General features: G+C 36.9%; 1 protein-coding gene across 2 annotated transcripts in view; it reads right to left on the reverse strand.

Annotated features, from left to right (window-relative positions):
- MED14 (mediator complex subunit 14) overlaps window positions 1–17254 on the reverse strand; it is a 155682-nt gene that overhangs the window by 41822 nt on the left and 96606 nt on the right. For both annotated transcript variants that reach the window (XR_014131246.1, XM_081756032.1), the window contains exons 17-21: window positions 16208–16345; window positions 13399–13571; window positions 11315–11509; window positions 7501–7743; window positions 3650–3908 (exon numbers count right to left, since the gene is read on the reverse strand). Coding sequence is in view for 1 of the 2 variants with exons in the window: in XM_081756032.1 (XP_081612158.1) it covers window positions 3650–3908; window positions 7501–7743; window positions 11315–11509; window positions 13399–13571; window positions 16208–16345 (1008 nt within the window). In the remaining variant the exon portion in view is untranslated. The remainder of the gene's footprint in view (window positions 1–3649; window positions 3909–7500; window positions 7744–11314; window positions 11510–13398; window positions 13572–16207; window positions 16346–17254) is intronic.

The raw sequence follows: 17254 nt of genomic DNA on the forward strand, positions 1-17254 counted from the left end.
CAGTGTTTAGTAGGTGCGCCATCTTAGTTTTTTTTTTTTTAACTGATTTACAAAGAGCAGTATTTTTCTTTTTCCTTCGAACTGAATTAGAATTTTAATATTTTGAATTCGATTATTTCTTTTTCAAGCTGAAATCTACTTAGTCAAAATGTATTCTTTCAGTTTAACGTCCCACGATTATGCCCTTTAGCTAAGGGAGACGATGGTTAAAGCAAATGAATACTGATGGAATAATTGGTGGAATGAGAGTGTGTGAGTAGACAGGAGTAGCCAGAGAAAACACACGGGCACGATGTTGTCTACCACAAACTTACTCGAGGTAAGCGCTCTATCACTGAACCACTGTGCCCCCTTGTCAAAATGTATTTGCATTATCACTCCCTGATAAGTCTATAGGTCACTCATTTTTACCATTGTTAACTTCTTTATTTATGAAATTAGTATATTTAGAGAGACCAGCATTTGGGTTTTCTTTATCTGTGGGTTTTAATTGAAAATGTTTTTTTGTTAGTAGTCTTTAACTATGCAAGTAAAAAGTTAAATACGAGGGTCATTTAACTTGAAGTGGCAACATAGTTGTGAAATGGAATGCAGTGAATCACTCACCTCAAGAAGCTTAGAGTCCTTTGATGTAGTCTCCGCCAGTCTGTTGAACCCTTCGCCAGATGTCTGGTAACCGTTGAATACCTGTCAGAGCCCCACTTTGTGAGAGGGTGTTTTATCAGTGCGCTCTAAGGCACGAACAATGCTGGGAATATCTTAAACGTTTGCCCCTGAGAGATTCTTTCATTTTTGGGAAAAGATAAAAATCCCAGAGGCTCATATCCGGGGAGTGTGGCGGGTACTCCAGTACCTCCCAACCCTATGGTCGTAACAGAGTCTGTACTGGATGGGCTGTATGGCATCTGGCATTGTAGTGCAGGAGAATTGGTCCAGACTCCAGGAGGTGTGGACGTTTGCGCCGCAATGCTGGTCGCAAATGGTGACTGAGGTATGAAGCATAGTATGCAGCATTGACGGTAACGCCCGGTGGTATTTGATGTGACGGGATAATGCCTTCGTGGTTGTATGACATTATCATCATCACCTTCTCGTTTGCTGGCTCTTGCATAAGCCTTTTCGGTCGTGGAGATTCTGGGTGGCGCCGTTCACTCGACTGACGTTTCAATTCAGGCTCGTAGAATCTTCCCCACGTTTCGTCACTTGCAATAATGCGGTGCAAGAAGTCATCACCTTCCTCATTGTAACGTTGAAGGTGTAGGCACACACATTCCCACCTATGCCACTTTTGAACCTCCCGTGGGGTACAATTCTGGCTGCAATTTTCCGCATGCCAAGATCTTGTGGTAGCATACGGAACACTGATCCGGAAGAAATGTTCAGCTACTGCACTACAAGTCCAGCGTCGATCACCGTCAATCAGTGTCCGTAGTCTTGCAAGATGAATTTCGTCTGTAGCCGTTCGCGTATGCCCTCCACCGTGCATTTTGTCTGTTGACTGTCGTCCGGCTTGAAATGCTGCAACCCATCTCGCCACTGTCCGATATGGTAAAGCAGCTTCACCACAGGCCTCTACTAATCCTCTGTGAATCGTCCTAGCATTTCGCCCTCGTGCCACCTGGAATTTGATAAACACACGTTGTTCTGCACACGTGAACATTGTTTTAGGGCGGTATTTCACACAACAATCACTTTAACAATGTTTACTCGCCACACACACCGTACTATGCAACCGCAGCAGCGTTGAACTGACTCGTACATATCCACGAAACACACTGCGTTCGTCATTTGTCTCCTGCCGACACGACCCAACAATAGTAGCAATGTTGCCAGCTCGAGTTAAATGACCCTCGTATAAAGATGATATTCTAAGGTAAACTGCTTTTTAATTTTAATTGTGAGATACACGAATTTTCGATATGATTTTTTTTTTCTCTTGGATGTCGCAAGGGAACAGGAGAGACGAACAGAAATAGGAAAGTCTCCCTTTCTTTTCCCCTTGCTCCCAACGAACCAGCTGCTATGTTAGCTCATCTCTCTCACCCTCTCCGTAAGAAAAAATCCAGGGTTGGATATCCAACACGTTGCAACTGAACCTTCTTAGCACAATTAAAATAAATTGTACTGCCTTAAGAAAATTCTACGACCAACCCAATTGCATACTCGGAGACAGATAGTGTCTAAGGAACGGAAGTAACAGTTGTGAACAGTAATGTAGAATATTCAGCTTTTGGTACTGTTATAAACATAGGTCTACAAACACATTAAATAGAAACCTTAACCATAAGGAAGACTTGTAAATTAGATTTTGTAAAACCATAACTGGAAGCAGCAGCTGTGAGTTAACGAATGACTATTCCTAATGTTTCCTCAGACTTGCCCTTATAGAGTGTGAAGAATGTAGAATGGTACTAGTTAACATTTGTGTGTAATCCCGAATGAAAAGATAGTAACTTTAGAAAAAATAAAATAAAAAAATAAAAAAAAGCTGCTGCTTGTTCCCTAACCAAATGTTATGTATTTTGTGTAACACCATATATGGAAATATGTATAACCAAAATCCTCTCGTAAAATAATAGGGACGCTGTGCACAAAACTAAAAATTCAGAAGCGAATACGCCCTTCTGAATTCCAATAAGAAAGAGAATAAACTTAAGCTAATATGCAAATTAGCCAACACCCAATTCTAAGGATAGTTTAAAACTTCAGAGAAACTCTCCAAGCTTCAGTCGACTTCTAAACATCTACCGCGTAGGACCGCATGTGTGTGTGTTTGTTCATCATTGAACTTAGCGTTATAGGATTGTCTTCCACAGACTTGGTTTCGTACTTCATCTCTTTCGACCTATAATTCAAAATTCTTTATATTGCTCTATCGGAGTGTTCGACTCACTTCAGTTTACGAACTGAAGTTCAATTCCATATTCTGTGGACATTAGCGATTACATCTCATTCGTATAAGTGAACTTTCCACTACAACAATTTGAATAAGACTCTGTTAGCTCGTGAAAATTATTACTTATACGATTAAGACGTTCAGCGTTCTTAAACCGGAAAAGAGAGTGGCCTTGTATTCGTTTTCAATTTAACCAATAAACTTTTATTTAACTATTTCTACGAAAATAGTTAGTTTTCATTTAAGAAAAACAAAAAACCGTCATAACTACTAACAATCTGAGTTGAGGAAAGTCTCGAAGATTGCCAGAATCCGCGATCTCACGAATCGCTCGGCGCATTACATAATAATAAAAATGTAAATAATATAACGCGAAGGAAAAAGCTAACATACACATCAATGAGCTCAAAAAATGAAGCTTGAGCAGATATTCTTATATCTATTTTTGTATGTGCTTTGAAGCAGTTTATTATTCCCTTGTACCTTTATTATCTCAAAACTTCGACTAAGGTTTCTGAGCAACTTTAATCCATTCTACATTATGTTTCAAGGTCGCTGAAATGAAAGTTCTTACATAGATATTTCAAGGCTTTGCGCTGATGGGCAACGATGACCGAAAAACAGTCCCATTTATGAGATAAAGTAAGGCTTGAATATAAATAAATATTTATTGTAGTAGAACCAATAATTATACCTGAATATAGTGCAAAGTATAGTTTATAACAAGAAAATTTCTATTTGCTAGATCCTTACCTTGTTGACTCATAAACGAGCTAGCAGGCGAATGTCCAATGGGAACCTGACCTTGACAAGGCCCTGGTGAAGACGTTGGCATTATCCCTGGACTCGGAACATGGAGAGGATTCGAAGGAGAATTAGCCAAAAGCCCAGAGCCTGGTGATGGATGAGGCAACATCGAAGGAGACGGATTAATATTCGGCGGCAGTGATGGTGGAGACGCTAAGTTGAACGAAGTGGCTGGGCTGGAACCAAAACTTTGGTGCTGACTCGTCTGTAAGATTAATATAAAAGTACGTCTTATAGTGTCCATGCTATCGTAGTTACAAGGTTACTCAGGGTGTCTACTAAAATTCCAAAATGAAATTTAGTGACCTTTTCTTTACTAAACCATAAAATTTCCAACATTCTCAAGAGCGAAATCGGGTGCAAATTAGGTCGAATTTTTATGCATGCGATAGAATACTTTGCTTGCGATTCAGTAGCGTCAAAAGCCCATCATAAAAGACATTTTTGGTGGTGAATTTTGACATTTTATAGAACAAAATTTTCCAGTCTGTGCTTATATTCGTACAGATAAATAATAATAATAATAATAATAATAATAATAATAATAATAATAATAATAATAATAATAATAATAATAATAATAATAAAAGCTAAATTTTGTGACTTTTTCTTGATTTTCATTACCGTTTTCTGATTTTGTGACTTTCGTGACCGACAGACACCCTGTTATTGCTACTCTTCACTGACTAAAGTTAATATTTGCTCATACATAATATATTTGACATGCTTCAGCCGCTTGGCAACTTTTACTTCATTCCATTCCGAATATAGGATAGTCCATCTTTTTAGCTCTGTTACTTGGAACACGTCTATCAAAATTAGACAAAATATTAGCAGTAATGAAAAAGTTAAAACAACCCTTTTTTTACTTACTGGAAGCATCCAGTAAAGTGTAGTTTCGAAATCACTTCTTCATATGTGCGAATCTTGAAGACTATGCTGCTAAACGAACTATACGGTGACAATTTCCTTTATTCGGTTTGTCTGGAGGCTTATTTGTAAGAAAACAATTGCTGGATCGACACTGCATAAATCTTACATAAAAGTGTTGAATAATGAGAAGAACATACAAACAATATTCAACGATTATTTTCGTACAAATAAACTTCTGGATTAACCGGGTGAAAGAATTTGTCATCACGCAATCTTAAAGATTCGTACCAATCAAGAAGCGATTTTAACTTCAAAACTGTTCGCGTGAATACCTTTCCTTGGATTCTTCAGGTACGAAGAAAGTCATCCTTTTAACTATACGAAGAAAGTGATCCTTTTAACTAGTAAACATACACCCCGTAGTTTCTTCTTGAAATTTCTGATTTGTTTCATGCACTAAGGCTAAGGGAGACAATAATAATAATGAATAAAATGGTAGAATGAAGAAAGTGCGAGAACCCCGAGAAAATCCACGCACACGGTGATTCTCCACCACAAAGCCCACTCGGCACGAGTTGAGATCGAACCAAGGAAAGGAAACATCATTCCTTAATTTATCTTCATAAACAGTGACGCGTATCAAAGATTATTCACTCATGCCTTTAAATACGTATATCCACTGAATTCATTTGCTCCCGTCATACAAACGTTTCCGAAATCTACGACAGAGATTGGACGGATTATTTCCTCTCATAAGTCTGCACACTCATTCTACTTTATATGTGAGTGATGCTTCTAAGACACAAATGAAGACCATTATTACAGAGCACGTGGCTAACGTGCCGGGGAAACGTGGATCTCTTTTCAAACAAGACTGTGTACAAACCTGCTGAACACAAAATTGGGAACGAACGTTGTGATGAAATTTCTTGTGAACAAAGGCACAAAACGACGATAATTACGCACAGTAAGATGATGGAAATCTTATCTGCTGAAGTAAGACATCTGACTGGTGGAAACATTTTGAAAACGGCCTACATCAATGTCAGGCAATCCCAGACGAAGTGGATCGAGGCCCCTGTAATCATTTCAGTGGATATTAAGCAAGTAGAAATCATCATCCTTGGAAATCGACGATAATCACAACTTACGGAACGGACGCTAGTCAACTACAGAATAGACGCATCTTCCTCTTGGAATTGTAACACAATTATTCTTAAAGTTCGAAAAGGCACTAAGACATGTCAAGTTCCGACTGCAAATGTTCAACGAATTAAAGAAACCTTCTCAGGGACTCAGGGAAACAGTACTTTCTTGATCGAATGTTTATTGTGAAGAAACACTCATTAAAACACATGGATTCAATATCTCCCGAAAATTTCGAGTTCAGTTTCTTCAGCAGGAGAAGCTATGATCGCATTTGAGGAGAAAAATTGACATAAATCACATGGGCTTTCTATTCGGTGATGTTCTTACTACTGTCCGATGCTTGAAGGTTTGCTTAATGCTCTCTAAGCGAAACGACCTAGTTTCATCATTAAAGCACTTTTGTTGTGCCAGACAACACACATCAACATACTGACAATGGCTCGACTTGCCCTTTAGAGAACAACTATTTTCTGACTTCACTAGGTTTTGCAGACCAAGACAGAAAATTTTTCAGACTACATTTACTAACTATGAGCCCTATCAAGAGCGGTTCAAAGCATCACTTAGAAACAAGTATAGTTTCTATGTAAATATCCATGTTTTAGAATCCTCCACCAGCTGCGACATGCGTTTTCTTTAGAGCAAATCTGGATTTTGAAGCATATCTTTTAAGTACGGACGCATCCTTCATAAAATTCGTTTCGCAAGTAATGGGAACATACTTCAAGACGGTTGCCTAACTGAAATTAGACTAATATCTTAAAACTTTTCTTACAAGAAAAGATGAAATCTTTCAGCTGAATGTCCCATGATTATGGCTTTTAGGTATAGGGAGACGAAAAAGGAAATGAAATCTTTTGAGTTTTACATCCCACGGTTATGCAGGTGAGGCTAAAGGAGACGGTGATGAGGAGTAGTGAATGAAATGGTGGAATGAAGAAAGTGGGAGGAAACGGGAGAACCCCGAGGAAACCCATGCACACGGTGTTTGTCCACCACAAAGTTCACTTGGCGGGGCTGGGATCGAACCCGGGACCCCAAGCATCAGAGGTGAACGCTCTACCACTGACCCACCGCGGCCCCATAAAAGGGAAACGAATGATTATGGCAAGTGAATGATGATGTAAGAATTGGTGGAATGATATTGTGGGGAAAAAACGAGAGTACCTCGAGAAAACCACGGACATAATGGTGACCACCACTACTTAGCATCGAACCAGGGACTCCACGCATCAGAGGTGAGCACTCTGCTGCTGAGTCACAGTGCTCTCCTTTTGTAAAAAGAAAACCGATTTGTAGACTTATGCTGGACAAGGAGACTCAAGTAAACTTCTAAAAAAAGCTAGGTAAGATGATCGCTCCAAGACTTACTTTCGTTACAGCAAAACATTCATTGAATTTTCTGTATTTTGCAATATAAATTTAACCTAGCATTAAAATTTCCGCTAGTATATAAAAATTTCCCCTGACATTTCTCTGACTTTTCCAGATTTTCCAGATAAGTGGACACCGTAAAGAACTCGACTGCGATGTTAATATCACTCAACCACAGACTGGACTGACTTCAGGCGAATTTAACTTGTTAGAATTCGTAAAAGATTTTCTCGAAGAGCAGAGTCTCATTAGTGACGAAGATGTGAAACAGGCGGCGGCGTAATATGTACTGCTGATAATAACCAAGCAACAGTGACATTCTGAGATAAGGCTTTCACTAATCTAAATAAGTTCTTTGAACGCCCTTCGTATAATACTTCTAAATTATAAATAGCACGTACCTGAGACAAGTTTCCAGCATGAGGACTCGCTGGCGTGTGAGGATTGCTACCACTAGGTGGTGTTACTGGAGGGTGAAATCGTAAACCGGCCGCCTCCCTCTGCGCTGGAGATTGTGGATGATGAGACGAAAGGAATGGTCCATCCACTGGATCCATCGTCACAGGGGAAGGAGGGTTGTCATCTTCCGACTGCGATCGCCTTCGAAACACTGCCGTTTCATCGACATACTTGGAAAGAAAAGCCTACAGAAAAGAAATTGAATACTTACATTAGATAAAACAACATTTAGCTAGATATACAATCACAGTACCATTCTAAGCACTAAAATATTATCTCGTTCAACGGCGTTATAATATTGTATAATACCACTTACATTTTCTAAATCTTATATTATATCTATACTTGGAACAAAGCAATCCCACAACGGGCATGAAAACAACCTGTGAACAACGGGCGGGTGGTGGTGGTAGTGGAAGCAAAACATATAGAAAAAGCAGAATCTGTGAAGGACACACAAGGTCGCCATAACCATTACAATTTATGTTACCATGCTTTTTCAATGTATTATAAAAGATGGGCCACGAAAAAGTAGCACTGTTAGAATAGGCAATATTGAACAGAAAATTAACACGCTGAGTTCGAGAACAGGACACTGGCCAGAAAAACTGGAACAAAAGAAGGAGCGTACATTCCTACGTAAGAATTCCCCGCCTGTCAGTCACATGATCGTCCCTCCCTTCCCTACTTTGACTGTCAGTTGTCTGCTAAGATCAAAAAGGGGAGATATGTCGTGTTGTGTGTGCATGCGTTAGAGATCTATTCGATACCAAAGCGAGTAAATATTGTACAGTCATACATAAGAACCGATTCTTTGAAAGAAACATAGAGTTTAATCCATACATAATTTCCTAATCGTCCCGTCCCAGCAAAACCCTTCATGTAGCAATTCGTGAAGAAATGGTGCCAAACGGGATCTAATGTAATTATAACAAAGGGAAGCTGTCTATCCGCACTCCTGAACTTCGAGCACGCGTTTCCGAAGTGATACATCGTAGAAATTCTAATCCTATGAGAAAACTATCACAACAGATCAGGGAGAATACAACGCCATGCAAACATATTTTGAAGGATCTGAAGTTCAAACCGTATAGCATCACAGTTATACAACAGTTGAATGAACCGAACAAAGGAAAATGTGTGACATTTTGACGCTGATTGCTGAATATGGTTACAGATGGACGATTTTACCCGTCTATGTTTATCATGTCAGAAGAGGCATGGTTAAAATTTATCCGGATACCTAAATCCTGAAAATAGCAGGTATTACGTGTCAGAAAATTCCACCTAATACACGAGGTACCCTCACATGATCAAAAGATAGGTGTGTGATGTGTTATGCTTGCCACGAGTGTTATTAGTCCAATATTTTCGACACCACAATCAATATAGATCTGTATCTGAGTATTTTGGATGACTTTGCTCAACAGCTGACAGAAAAAGAACGTGAGTAGTGCTTTTTCCAACAGGGTGAGTACCTGTCACACGTCTGAGAGATCACTTTCTCGTGTTCATGAACTGTCTAACTGCTGACCGAACAATGAGTAGAGGCTTATCGCCGCCATGATCACCAGACCTATGGACTACCGGAACATACGACTTTTATTTATGAGGAATGTTTGAAGGACAAGTGTATCAAAAAAAATCCCACAAATCGGTGAACTGAAGAATATCAGAATGTGCATTAGCAGTACTTCTTCGAGGAAGTAGCCCAGATATTATACCTGCATTTGTTAAACCATGCATGCGAACGTTTCGTCGAGAACCATTTTCAACATTTACTGAACAGACATGTTAATTCTTAACATCGATTTAACACACGTTGGCGAGGCTACTTTTTCGTGGCTCACCCTATATATATATATATAACGTGGTATTCCAGTGTGGGGGCTTAACCCTGAACTCGCTAACTTAATGTTCTGTTTTATCGCACTTCCAGAGAAAGAAAGAAAAATATTCGAACAAAAAAATTCTGAAACTGGCAAGGAAAACAAACGCCTGATCAAAGAATAATTATCTCATTACATTAAAGAAGGTACACATATAAGTACTTTAGCTAAATGCTTATCAGCCAAGAAGAGGAAGTAGTACAAAACAGAAAATTAAGAACAGAAAAGTAGCTGTAAAATCTCCACTTAAACCCCACTCTGGAATACCACGTATATAGATATATAAAAAAAATACTAATTAAACCATTGGCATACACAGCCATCTGTAAGTCGGCCGGGACACATCAAGCTGCTAGACGGCCTCAGCCATCGATCTCTTTTTCTTTTAGTTCTAGCTTTCTGTCAATAGATGGAATGACTTATCTGTCAAATTGCGTATCATACGTATAGACTCTATCAATTTTTACGCTATAAATCGACCTCGAAACTATATGTCAATGGATAAAGTGTCACAAGAAACCATGAAAAACCAAATTAAATATTCAGGGTTTACGTAATTCTGAATATTTACTTATACACACTAAGAATGTAATTTTACCACAAATAAAAGTAAAGATAACAGCCAAAATTATCTTTTTAACTATCCTTATCGTTTTGAATACAAAAGTTACGGCTAGATTATGTCTTTTATGATTTGTTTACTGACAAAAAAAGAAAAATATTTTGTGTTATTCAGGTTTCAGATATAATAGGAAATTCGTAAATTCAATTACATTTCTGTATAACTGGAAAATCCAACAAAAATGCGGTGAAAAATTTTTACTTCCATTCTGCTCGTTATAATTATCGTCAACTGCTGCACGACTTGAATGCAATCACCAAATCATAGTATTTGCCAACATATGCTAAAAAAATAATTTATTTGTTTGTGGGACCTTGAATAGAGTTGAGAAAAAGACTTACAAAATGCTTCGTGTGGAGTATTGTGCTGTATGGGTCAGAAACATGGACATTACGCAGAAATGATGAAAAACGACTGGAAGTTGTCGAAATGTGGGTGAAGAAATGGTGGAAGAGAAAAAAACAATTTTACATATTATTAAGAAGAGGAAGAGAAACTAGTTGGGACATTGGATAAGAAGGAACTGTATCATGAGGGACGTGCTAGAGGATATAGTGGCAGGAAGGAGAGCGGTAGGTGGGCGAAGGAGACTACAATTAATGGACGATATCAAAACAGAGAAATTGTACGTGAAGACAAAGAGGTTAGTAGAAGACTGTGGAGTATGGAAGCTTCTTAGTTGTAGCAAATGATCTGCCAATGGAAGAATACGTATGATGATGATGACATGTATGTAAGAAATTCTGTGATTTTGCTAACGAAGTTCTTTTTAATTTACAATCTGTGTATTTCTTTACATTTTCATTTCAAACTACCTACGAGTACGTAACATTACTGCATCAAAATATCCGTACCAGTTCACCATCACTACCTAGTAAAAAGTTTCTGGTTATGGTAACAGTGATAGAAAATTAAGATGAAAGCAACCTTATGTTGATGTTTAGGGTTTTTATAGTTCAGTTAAACTTTTGCGTCTCTATATTTTTAGTAATTACTTATTCTTACTGTCAAGAGAGAAGTTCGCTTTCCCAGCACACCAGAAGAAAAAGAAGGATGAAATGGTTCGCAGTTCAATAAATTCCGAGAAAAATTCTGCGTCACCAAGCTACCGGAAATCAGTTACTGAAATACAGCACAGGTATTAAATTTGCCATCGCACTCACTGGTAATAACTAGTCTGATTATTTTATTATTACTACCATTTAACGTGTCATAATGCAAACTTTAGCGTTTAATTAATTTTACCTTTAAGCCTTGAGTTGGTGTAAACTCCTCCACCACATTGCTACGGTCAAATCTGCTGTAGGCTCCATCTCTAAGGCTAACAAGTCCACCGCCTCGTAATCTCAATTCTAAGCAGTACATTCCCTGGTAAGAAACACGAAGCAGCGTAGGAGACTGAGGAAGAATAGTGAATGTTTGAACTGGAACCTGCGGTCGCTGAAAAATGAAACAAAAGCGATATAGAAATAAAGTTAAAAATAAAGTACAAAACATTAAAATGTAAAAGAAACGTTAAATGATATTACTAAGTAATGTAATTACTTACACTGACTATTTCAGAATTACTTTATTGGACTCCCGTTCTCATTTCTTAAACAAAATTTCAAACTTTTCCTGATTTCAAAGTTATCATTTTCCCCTTGAGATTTCTCTGATTTCCAAATTTGTAAGAATTCTGTATGTAATGTTTTAATTTCAGTTTTTGCGTCGTTGGATGTATATTTTCTTCATTTCGAATTGATTTTAGAGCCTATTTTCCGAATTGTAAGTGTCTATTGTCCTTACTTTTAGTACCTGAACATGCTGTTTCTAGTAATGACCCTCTGCCATCGTCTGCGAACTGTAGAGCTAATGGCATGTCATCCTGCCGGAAAGCCTTTCATTTTCCCAGCAAATCGTATAGCACAATTATACTGAACCAAAACAAACTTGGGATGGAAATTCAGCAATGGTCAGAGATGGCATGGAGTGAAGAAAACAACTATAACCTGTTTGGCACAGACAATGTCACCAATTGCACCGTGGATTAAGCGACCCAATGGCGAACGGTTTCATCCAAGATATCAAATTTTAACGATGAAGCATGGAGGAGGATCACTAATAGTGTCAAGTGCTTTCTATTGGAAGGATATGGAACCACTCCACAAAACTGAGAGTACTCCACAGAATAAATCTGGAAAGTTTATCCCGACAATATTTAAAACGTCTTGTTGCTGATTGCGAGATACAGTCACGATCATAAATTCATATTTTATCAAACAACGACCAGAAACTCAAAGCAGTTGCAGTATAAGATTGGCTCAAACGTCATCACATTGAGGTCCTAGACCGTCCTAGCCCGTCTCCGGATCTTAAGAGACCTTATAAAACTAACTGAATGAACGAACAAAAGAGCTTCTAACGCGGCAGAGAAACCTTAATAATTGGAGAAAAAACGTAACAACATTCCTCAGTCGACAGTCAACACTCTCATTTCATCAATGTCTAACCCCTGACAGGATACAACTAAAGCCAAAGGATATGCTGGAAGTATTGAGTGTTGAGACTCTTTTGTATAAATATTTTCTCTACTTCTATTAATTTTGGACTTGCTATATTGCTTGAATTCTTGTCATATAATGTTTATATCCGTAAACTTTGGTCAAATTTGTACTGTATACGCTATAATTTTTTTAATAGTAAACTAAAACCCTTCGTTACATCATATCAAAATTTCATAAAAATTCGTTCTCTAAAAAAGAAGCTTGAAAATCCGATAGGTAATATTATTTTGTTTGGCACTGTACCCATGAGAGAATGTTTAGTGTCCCTCGATGTGATTTAGTTATATAAAACAAGAGATTAGTGATGAGAGAGTTTTAAAAAACAGAACTTATAATGAGTTCTTATGTTCCGTTATTCAGGTTTCGAACTGACTGGAAGTTGTGAATAATGCAATTTTACTAAAGTTACAGGAGATCCGGATGTCCTTCTTTGTCATTTATGTCTTTCCTTGTCATTCTAATTGTACTATTCAACTTTCATAATAAAGAACAGGTTACAATAAGAAATCAAAGTATAAATAAAATAGTTATACAAACGAAGAAGGTCAGAATCATGGTTATTTCACCAATATGCTTAGAAATGTGTTTGATATAACCCTCAGGCTGCGGATTTCCACATCACAGAGCTGGCAACCTTTCTAAACGGATCGTTCTGAAAGCAGCATCCAAAAATCAAATGTTAATTCCGTTGCTCCCCACAAATACCTCCAAAGGTTGGCTACCCTAATTGCTTTGAGCAGTATGGTTGCTATAATGACACCAACAAAGATAGAAAGCACTTACACTGCTAAGAACACCCAGCTGTGGTACCGTTGGTAGCTTGCTTATTGAGACTAACGGATCGTACGTTTCATGCAGTAAATGAACTATCTGTGCGAGACTTCGGTATCTGTTCAAATGAGCCTCCAATTGCTCCCTCATCAACGTATGAGCATTCACAGCGCCATTACCAGCACCTGAAAGCAAAATAGATAAAATACCAAATGAAAACCTTATCAATACTCTTTAACAACACAATGCAAATATAAATACAACTCAATATACAGTGGACTCTTTTTAATTCAAAGTCCAAGGGGACACGAAAAAACTTCGGATTATCCAACAATATTCATTTTCACATATGTAACAATAAACAAACCAAAGTACTGTGCATCAAAAACATATTCATATGGTGTAGACTTTACCTTTAACGCAGCTTATTATTTGCGTGATCGAATACCGCAAACTAACAAATGATATTGACTCCACATAATTCAAACTACGTGTACAATGGAAAATATATTTACGTACAACACTACAACATACATTGAATAGCCCAAACAATTAAACACCAGTAACAATTTGAATATTCTGTTCTCACTTTTAAGAAGTCGTAAACCTCATTTGCTTAAATTTGATTGTTTTTGTACGGTCAATAAATCTTGAATTTCATGTATTGCGTGGAATACGATATCAATAACTTTGTCAATAATTCATCTTAAATTTTCAACCAATTCTGAAACAAGATGAGATTGTCACACGTTCTCTATCTTTACTTCTTCCCCAACTCACCATCTTTATCATTACATAGATTTTCTATTTATCTTTTGTATTACTCTTCCCTATGGCTGCATCTGGATAACTGAACACACGTTAAAACTGTATTTCTCTGTTTACATTTGTTCAATACTAAAAATTTTCAACTGTATTTACTTCGAATTATCCAAAACATAGGTTCAAAAGTTCGATTTATCCACGATTTCTTACTATTGTTTTCAATACAGTTTTCAAGGGGAATGGACTTCTGTTCGAATTATCTGATATTTCGAATTATCCAAGTTCGAATTAACGAGACTTATATATATATATATATTGAATAATAAAATTCGTATTTATCTTGGTGCATAATTTTGTTTTTACTTAATAATATTTCATTGTCTTACTTGCTGTAGAAAATCTTTACACTAATTTCTCAACATTTCACTGAACATCTATTTTACATCCTTGAGACGACTTCTTTTCTTGAACCATTCTATACTTCTATTCTTAAAAACGCTAAATGAGTATTTGTAAAGCTGTATCAAACCTAACAAGAAAAGTGTTTAGTACACTAAAAATATCAGTCAACAGTGGCAGTCATTTGTATTCTACGTGTTATATGAAATGAAATGAAATGAAATCTTTAAGTTTTACGTCCCACGATTATGCCGGTTAGGCTAAAGGAGATGGTATTGATGAGAGATGAGGAAATGGAATGAAGAGTGGAAGGAAACGGGAAAACCCACGAGCACGGCGTTTGTCCACCACGAAGTCCACACGGCGCGAGCTGGGATCGAACCAGGGACCCCAAGTACCGGAGGTGAACGCTCTACCACTGAGCCACCGCGTCCCCTTCTACGTGTTATAATTTCGTTTTTTCTACAAATAGGAGTATACTATGGTGCAAATAAGAAGTCAAAACGATGTGATAGATCTAGTTGAGTGAAATTATGAAAAACTGTTAACAGCAGGAATGAGAACAAAAAAAACTGCTAAGTTTAAATAAAACTACGCACCTAGGTAAATACGAATCTTATTATTAATTTTCATAAGTGAGTAAATGTGCATACTTTAACACTCTATACATATATTTAAATATATGATGCCACACTAGAATCCGAACTACCGTCTGTGTTCTTTAATGCTCTCCTGCCGCGAATCAAACTCGGGAAATTATTTCACGTATAAGAACTTATTGAACGTAACGAGCACGTCAAAATTTACAAAGTATAACCCTTGTGTGTTCCTGTATTGTTAATCAAATTTTAAATCTTATCATCAATATTTCTGGCATAATGCACGAATGCCCTTCCTCTGGATGTTTCTAAACGGAATTGTGAAGATGTAACATCACATTCTAAGGTATAACACTTCAGTAGCAATAATCAATATGTGAGGGCCAATGTATTCTAGTATTTCACGAAATAATGAAAAAACACTAAAAAATGTTTATTTTATACAGTCTTAGACAGTGTACTTTTAAGTCATATATATAAAAATAGGAAGTACTGTCATTTGGTGAAATACTGGTATACATATATATATATATATATATATTGGTCTTCATATATTGGCTATTGCTACGGAAGTACTATATCCTAGAATATAAACAGCCTAACATCTTCACAATTTAGCTTAGAAAACATCTTGAGAAAGGACATTCATATATTACACCTGAAATATTGATGAGAAGTTAAATTAAAATTGATTATCAACACAGGAACTCATACAGTTTAGCACTGTAAATATTTCACGTATAGTTGATAGGATTTGGAGGAAATTCTAAACGCCTGGTATTTCATATAGCAGCCGTGTAAAGTGTGCAGATGAAGGAATGAATAAAGCTCCAAAACAGTATGCACGAATACACCTTACTACACGTTTGGAAGTTAGAAAAAGTTTTGTTTCATAACAATACATATATTTTGAAAGAAATACAACAAAATCAGACTTCAAAAAGAATCCTGCAATCATTTCCACTTTAATTTGACATACTCTTTTCTACATTCTTATTTTCATTCCAGTTCGTTGTCTAGTATCGTTCAGAAAACATTAAAACAGAAGTAAAATTTACCAAATATAAGAGTGAAGGCCTTTGTACTGCTGTTCCACTGCACTGTCACCGTTGCATTGCGTTCAGGTCCGTATCCCAAGACAAGCCGGCTGTAACTGTAGGACTTGATCGTGACCATATTCGATAAATTATATTTTTCTGAAATAAGAGAAAATAAGATAATATTTAGACAATGAATGACAATTAGAAAATAAAGATATATTTATCAGACACTTCAAAAACCTAGAAGACTTTTCTTAGGCTGATGGACACTTTTCTAATTCCGAAGAGCGATGATGAAATAATTGCTGAAGTGGCCAAGTACTATAAGAAGAAAATATCGACAGAGTCAAAGTACATACAGGATAGGATTCATTATTAGACTAACTAGATCCAAATGACAGGAGCTACAAGAAAAAGAATGCACAAAAAAGCTGTGAAAATTTTAAAAAGATAATAGAATTATAATTTCAGCAGTTAATGGACTCTCATTAAAATATATATATATATATATATATATATATATATATATTTTATTTTTTATTTATTTATTTTTTTTTTTTTGCACTTTACGTTTTTCCAGAAGGTAATAGGATTGAGGGTCACGGACGGTAACGGGATGCGTAGTACGAACTCGACAACCGATTAATCAACCGTATTTCTATTTACTGAATTCATAACATTATGTATTTCTAGATCTGCTACTGTGTCATAGTAAGGGATATAGAGAAAACAATTACTCTAAAAAGAGGTTAAACACACAAATTCAATCCAACGGCCTGTATGCATACGATCTTTCAAAATGAAATATGGTTATGACCTTTAAGCTCAAAGAGATAGATGATTAATGGAAGTGAATGATTATGAAAAAACTGGCTGAATGAAAATAGTGAGGACACAGTAATTTCCGAAAAAGTCCACGGACACAATGTTGTCCACCACAAACTCACATGGCCTGGGTAGTGTTGCCAGACTAAACTGAAGGCAAGCCCGGAGACTAATAGCATTTGTATAATTAGGGGCATTCTTTAAAACCGGATATATTGTGTGTTGTTACCAATGTTATTT

Source organism: Thermobia domestica, chromosome 4 (genome assembly GCF_964235325.1).
Source record: "Thermobia domestica chromosome 4, izTheDome1.hap1.1, whole genome shotgun sequence".
Taxonomy (NCBI): Eukaryota; Metazoa; Arthropoda; class Insecta; order Zygentoma; family Lepismatidae; genus Thermobia; species Thermobia domestica.